This window comes from Entelurus aequoreus, linkage group LG28 (genome assembly GCF_033978785.1).
Source record: "Entelurus aequoreus isolate RoL-2023_Sb linkage group LG28, RoL_Eaeq_v1.1, whole genome shotgun sequence".
NCBI lineage: Eukaryota > Metazoa > Chordata > Actinopteri > Syngnathiformes > Syngnathidae > Entelurus > Entelurus aequoreus.
Genome location: NC_084758.1, coordinates 2387789 through 2395288, shown reverse-complemented (window position 1 = coordinate 2395288; position 7500 = coordinate 2387789). Strand labels below are relative to the sequence as shown.

Here is a 7500-nt window from a genome sequence, read left to right as displayed (position 1 = left end):
TTTACTATTTCTCAGGTAAGGCCAGAAAAAGAGGATGATGATGTCATGTGCATACCTGGCCACTAGGGGGCAGTCTTCATTTATTAACTATTCCTCCCTACAATCTTCTTATTCCTTCCTTTTTTTGTCCGCCAGTATTCATCCGATCAGACTGTTCCAGCATCAAAACGTATCATCACAACATTCCCAGATTACCAGGAATTCCAGGACATTTTTCCCATTTTCCAACTTGCACAATTGCCACATTCCTCAACAGATTCAAACCCTTCTACTATCCACACTCTCCACCCACTTTAAGCACACATGTTTCCCCGTTCCAAAAATCCTCGGATTACCCGGAATTACCAAGAATTGTTCGCAATTTGAAAATGAATAGGCAACGTACCAACTTCTATACGTCGTACATTTCTCAATGGATTTCACCGGTTCCAAAGTCAAAATGCACCGTGCTCCTGCCAGCTAACGTTAGCGTGCTAACATTAGCGTGCTAACATTAGCGTGCTAACTTGTTTACCTAATTTTACACTTTTTGAGCTACTTCCGCACCCGTACACTCTACTCTCATAAGACTTGGTTCATGACACATGCTAACTATTAGCATTCTAACTTTTTTGGCTAATTTTGCAACAGTTTACCCATGAGTTATATCAGTTGGTACTTGATTTATGCTAACATTAGCATTTATTTTTTGCCAATTTTGCCGACGTACACCTCAGAGTGATATAACTTGGTACGATATGCTTACTGTTAGCATGCTAACATTAGCGTGCTAACTTGTTTACCTAATTTGACACTTTATGAGTTACTTTCGCACGCGTACGCTCTACTCTCATAAGACTTGGTTCGTGACACATGCTAACTAGTAGCATTCTAACTTTTTTGGCTAATTTTGCAACCGTTTACCCGTGCGTTATATAACTTGGTACTTGACCTATGCTAACATTAGCATTTTTTTGCCAATTTTGCAGACGTACACCTCAGAGTGATATGACTTGGTACAATATGCTTACTGTGAGCAACTTGCGCGCATACTGCATACACACACGTTTTTTTTAACGGGAATTGCATGTTGTAGTTTGAAATGTTTTGGTGTTAGCGGACCCTCACTTCATCTGGTAGAGGTTGTTGGTGCCTCGGTGGTCAATGTCGTGGCAGAAGCCAGCGGTCACCATGGCCATGCACTCCAGGTCAGTGTAGTAACGCTTCAGGTCACCTGTCTGAACACAAGTCAATTAGTGACCAGGTGCACCACAATTTGCAGTTTTACTAAGCAGTGGCTAACTTATTTTTACACTCGTAGGGCAGGTGATAAGGGTGTGAATCTTTGGGCACCGAAAGATTCGATCTGATTCCTGGGCTGACGATTTAATTCAGAATTGTTTCTCAATTCTACACGATTCTCGATCATAATTGATTATTTTAAAGTATTAATTAATATAATATTTAGTACGGGTGTGAATCTTTGGGAGCGTAAAGATTCGATCCGATTCCTGGGGGAGGAGTCGATTCAGAATCAATTCTCGATTCTACACGATTCTTGATTGAAACTGATTCTTGCAAGGTATTACTATTTCTTATAACAATGATAATGAATTTTTTTTTTCAAACAGATTACAGGTTGGAAAAACTCCTTCTGGTTGCATAGAGATAACCAAAATTAAATATATTAAAAACAAGACTTACAAAAAATGTATATATATATATTTTTTTTATCGGTTTTTGAAAATGATGTATTGATTTAGAATCGGGATGAGTAAGAATCACGATTCGGATACGTATCAATAATTTAAATGAAACTTTTTCAGAGCAGTTTACAAGTTAGGAAATCTCCTTCTGGTTGCATGAAGATGGCCTAAAACCATATTTTTAAAAATGTAATTTTATAAATATATATTTATTTATTTTTATGAAGATGGCCTAAAAACATATTTTAAAAACTATTTTTAAAAATTATTTTGAAATTTAAATTTATTTATAAATTTTTCAATTTATATAATTTAAATTTAAATTTTAAAATGTATAAAAAAATTATGTTTTAAAACATTTATTTTTATAAATATATATTTATTTATTTGTATGAAGATCGCCTAAAAACATATTTTAAAAACTATTTTTAAAAATAAATTTTAAATTTAAATGTATTTATAAATTTTAAAATGTATATAATTTAAATTTAAATTTTAAAATTCATAAAAAAATATATTTAAAAAAATGTATTTTTATAAATATATATTTATTTATTTATTTTTAAGAAGATGGCCTAAAAACATATTTTAAAAACTATTTTTTTAAATTATTTTGAAATTTAAATTTATTTATATATTTTTCAATTTATATAATTTAAATTTAATTTTTAAAATTTATAAAAAAAATATATTTTAAAACATTTATTTTTATAAATATATATTTATTTATTTATTTGTATGAAGATCGCCTAAAAACATATTTTAAAAACTATTTTTAAAAATAACTTTTAAATTTAAATGTATTTATAAATTTTAAAATGTATATAATTTAAATTTAAATTTTAAAATTCATAAAAAAATATATTTAAAAAAATGTATTTTTATAAATATATATTTATTCATTTATTTTTAAGAAGATGGCCTAAAAACATATTTTAAAAATATATTTTAAAAACTATTTTTAAAAATACATTTTAAATTGAAATGTATTTATACATTTTAAAATGTATATAATTTAAATTTAAATTTTAAAATGTATTAAAAAAAATGTATTTAAAAAAATGTATTTTTATAAATATATATTTATTATTTATTTTTATAAATTAATTATTTTTTAAATATGATTTGATTTGGAATCGGAATAAATTAGAATCGCAAGTCGGACGTGAATTGATATTTTGATATACAGTTAAGAATGTAATGAGGCTTAAAAGCTCTTCTGTAGCTTTTATCATGACCCCAGCTTGACCCTGGAACAGACAATTTCTACTTCTATCACTTCCTATGGGAAAAATAATTGATGAATTTAATATTCGGAAGTCAAACAGACAATGTGTGTGTGTGTGTGTGTGTGTGTGTGTGTGTGTGTGTGTGTGTGTGTGTGTGTGTGTGTGTGTGTGTGTGTGTGTGTGTGTGTGTGTGTGTGTGTGCACTTGTCTCAGCGTCCTTGTGTGGACATACACTTGATAAACCACCTTTCTGTGAGGATCTTTTGACTTGTGAGGACATTTGCCTGCTCCTCACAACTACAGAAGTCAAATATTTTTTTTACTTTGTGTGTTTTGCATTCTGAAGTGAGGTTGCAACTAGGGATGTCCGATAAATGTTTTAAAATGTAATATCGGAAATTATTGGTATAGTTTTTTTTATTATCAGTATCGTTTTTTTTTTTGTTTTTTTTTGTTTGTTTGTTTTTTTTATTAAATCAACATAAAAAAACACAAGATACACTTACTCGTGCACCAACCCAAAAAAACCTCCTTCCCCCATTTACACTCATTCACACAAAAGAGTTGTTTCTTTCTGTTATTAATATTCTGCTTCCTACATTATATATCAATATATATCAATACAGTCTGCAAGGGATACAGTCCGTAAGCACACATGATTGTGCGTGATGCTGCTCCACTAATAGTACTAACCTTTAATACTTAATTTTACTCATTTTCATTCATTACTAGTTTCTATGTAACTGTTTTTATATTGTTTTACTTTCTTTATTTTTCAAGAAAATGTTTTTAATTGAGTTATCTTATTTTATTAATTTTTTTAAAAAGTACCTTATCTTCACCATACCTGGTTGTCCAAATTAGGCATAATAATGTGTTAATTCCACGACTGTATATATCGGTTGATATCGGTATCGGTAATTAAAGAGTTGGACAATATCGGAATATCGGATATGGGCAAAAAGCCATTATCGGACATCCCTAGTTGCAACTCTTTACTCCCATCTAGGGCTAGATATATATTTTTTCATCATTCTAGCTATAGTGGAAAGGGGGGCCCTCACAACCTACTAACCAAACGTGGGTCCACACAATGTAGGCAAGACATGTGTGTGTGTGTGTGTGTGTGTGTGTGTGTGTGTGTGTGTGTGTGTGTGTGTGTGTGTGTGTGTGTGTGTGTGACAGATACCATGAGCAGAGTAAACATTGTCTGTCCGACGTTGAATCCATGTCTCCAGTTATGATAGGTGATCTTCCTGTAGCCCTTACTGAGCGAGTACATGAACCTCACCAGGACCTACACACACGCGCACACACACACACACACACACACACACACACACACACACACACACACACACACACACACACACACACACACACACACACACACACACCCAAGTTGTCAGCTGCCATGATGCAAGTGAGTGAAGGAGGAGAAATGAGGGCACCTCTCTGGGGATGTGAAACTTGTCGACCACTTTGAGTTCGTAGTACATCTTGACACCACACATCACCAGCTCCAACTCGCTGTGCTCAAAGTCACAGAAGTGAAACTCCAGAATCTCAGCTTTCTTGGTGTTGGGAAGAACTTCAGACTGGACCAAAAAAACCACATCCTTACACGCGTGGCAACCACACACAGTAGTAGCACTCATTCATCTTTGTGTATGTTAGTGGACACTACGTACTGTAAGTTACACACATCTGTGTGTTACGATGTTTGTGTATGTACGTTACACACCTCTGTGTGTCACGATGTTTGTTTATGTACGCTACACACCTCTGTGTATGTACGTTACAATTGTTTGTGTACATAAGTCACAGATGTTTGTGTACGTACGTTACAAATGTCTGTATATGTGCGTTACGATTGTTTGTGTACATAAGTCACAAATGTTTGTGTACGTACGTTACAAATGTCTGTGTATGTACGTTACGATTGTTTGTGTACATAAGTCACAAATGTTTGTGTACGTACGTTACAAATGTCTGTGTATGTACGTTACGATTGTTTGTGTACATAAGTCACAAATGTTTGTGTACATAAGTCACAAATGTTTGTGTACATAAGTCACAAATGTTTGTGTACATAAGTCACAAATGTTTGTGTATGTACCTTACGATTGTTTGTGTACATGAGTCACAAATGTTTGTGTATGTACGTTACAATTATTTGTGTACATAAGTCTAAAATGTTTGTGTATGTACCTTACGATTGTTTGTGTACATGAGTCACAAATGTTTGTGTATGTACGTTACAATTGTTTGTGTACATAAGTCACAAATGTTTGTGTACGTACGTTACAAATGTCTGTGTATGTACGTTACGATTGTTTGTGTACATAAGTCACAAATGTTTGTGTACATAAGTCACAAATGTTTGTGTACGTACGTTACAAATGTCTGTGTATGTACGTTACGATTGTTTGTGTACATAAGTCACAAATGTTTGTGTACATAAGTCACAAATGTTTGTGTACGTACGTTACAAATGTCTGTGTATGTACGTTACGATTGTTTGTGTACATAAGTCACAAATGTTTGTGTACGTACGTTACAAATGTCTGTGTATGTACGTTACGATTGTTTGTGTACATAAGTCACAAATGTTTGTGTACATAAGTCACAAATGTTTGTGTACATAAGTCACAAATGTTTGTGTACATAAGTCACAAATGTTTGTGTATGTACCTTACGATTGTTTGTGTACATGAGTCACAAATGTTTGTGTATGTACGTTACAATTATTTGTGTACATAAGTCTAAAATGTTTGTGTATGTACCTTACGATTGTTTGTGTACATGAGTCACAAATGTTTGTGTATGTACGTTACAATTGTTTGTGTACATAAGTCACAAATGTTTGTGTACGTACGTTACAAATGTCTGTGTATGTACGTTACGAATGTTTGTGTACATAAGTCACAAATGTTTGTGTACATAAGTCACAAATGTTTGTGTACGTACGTTACAAATGTCTGTGTATGTACGTTACGATTGTTTGTGTACATAAGTCACAAATGTTTGTGTACATAAGTCACAAATGTTTGTGTACGTACGTTACAAATGTCTGTGTATGTACGTTACGATTGTTTGTGTACATAAGTCACAAATGTTTGTGTACATAAGTCACAAATGTTTGTGTACGTACGTTACAAATGTCTGTGTATGTACGTTACGATTGTTTGTGTACATAAGTCACAAATGTTTGTGTATGTACGATACAAATGTCTGTGTATGTACATTACGATTGTTTGTGTACATAAGTCACAAATGTTTGTGTACGTACATTACAAATGTCTGTGTATGTACATTACGATTGTTTGTGTACATAAGTCACAAATGTTTGTGTACGTACGTTACAAATGTCTGTGTATGTGCGTTACGATTGTTTGTGTACATAAGTCACAAATGTTTGTGTACGTAAGGCACAAATGTTTGTGTACGTACGTTACAAATGTCTGTGTATGTACGTTACGATTGTTTGTGTACATAAGTCACAAATGTTTGTGTATGTACGTTACAAATGTCTGTGTATGTACATTACGATTGTTTGTGTACATAAGTCACAAATGTTTGTGTACGTACATTACAAATGTCTGTGTATGTACATTACGATTGTTTGTGTACATAAGTCACAAATGTTTGTGTACGTACGTTACAAATGTCTGTGTATGTGCGTTACGATTGTTTGTGTACATAAGTCACAAATGTTTGTGTACGTACGTTACAAATGTCTGTGTATGTACGTTACGATTGTTTGTGTACATAAGTCACAAATGTTTGTGTACATAAGTCACAAATGTCTGTGTATGTACGTTACGATTGTTTGTGTACATAAGTCACAAATGTTTGTGTACATAAGTCACAAATGTTTGTGTACATAAGTCACAAATGTTTGTGTACATAAGTCACAAATGTTTGTGTATGTACCTTACGATTGTTTGTGTACATGAGTCACAAATGTTTGTGTATGTACGTTACAATTGTTTGTGTGTATGTACGTTACGATTGCTTGTGTACATAAGTCACAAATGTTTGTGTACATAAGTCACAAATGTTTGTGTACGTACGTTACAAATATCTGTGTATGTACGTTACGATTGTTTGTGTACATAAGTCACAAATGTTTGTGTACATAAGTCACAAATGTTTGTGTATGTACGTTACAAATGTCTGTGTATGTACATTACGATTGTTTGTGTACATAAGTCACAAATGTTTGTGTACATATTTAAGAGACGTTTGTGTTGTTGCTTACCAGGATCTCCTCCAGTTCTTCCTCTTCACACTGGTCTGGTTCCTTCCCCCATCTCTCTCGGGTGTTCTGAGGGAGCAAACATTAGTCAGCTGATCTGACCTGAGGTCTGTGATCAATGCCAGGTTTCAGCCATGTTCCATCGGCGGGGCTTGGATTGCAGACCTGGGTCTTTGACCTTCCCCATGTGTGTGTGTTGGACTAACTAACCAGGATGTGCTGGATCTCGTCCTTGCGACACTTGACGTGGTAGAGCACCATGTCCTGGAAGATGTCCTTCCTGTTCTCCAGCTTGTTCATCTTGTCGTAGGTGTCCGTGTTGAGC

The 7500-nt window shown here is 33.7% G+C and overlaps 1 protein-coding gene across 2 annotated transcripts in view; it reads right to left on the bottom strand.

The window, feature by feature from the left end:
* Nucleotides 1–7500, bottom strand: part of LOC133645164 (rod cGMP-specific 3',5'-cyclic phosphodiesterase subunit alpha-like) — a 29206-nt gene that overhangs the window by 18184 nt on the left and 3522 nt on the right. For both annotated transcript variants that reach the window (XM_062040013.1, XM_062040014.1), the window contains exons 2-6: nt 7386–7500; nt 7179–7244; nt 4366–4512; nt 4104–4211; nt 1108–1217 (exon numbers count right to left, since the gene is read on the bottom strand). The exon at nt 7386–7500 is cut by the window's right edge. In XM_062040013.1, the coding sequence (XP_061895997.1) occupies nt 1108–1217; nt 4104–4211; nt 4366–4512; nt 7179–7244; nt 7386–7500 (546 nt within the window). The remainder of the gene's footprint in view (nt 1–1107; nt 1218–4103; nt 4212–4365; nt 4513–7178; nt 7245–7385) is intronic.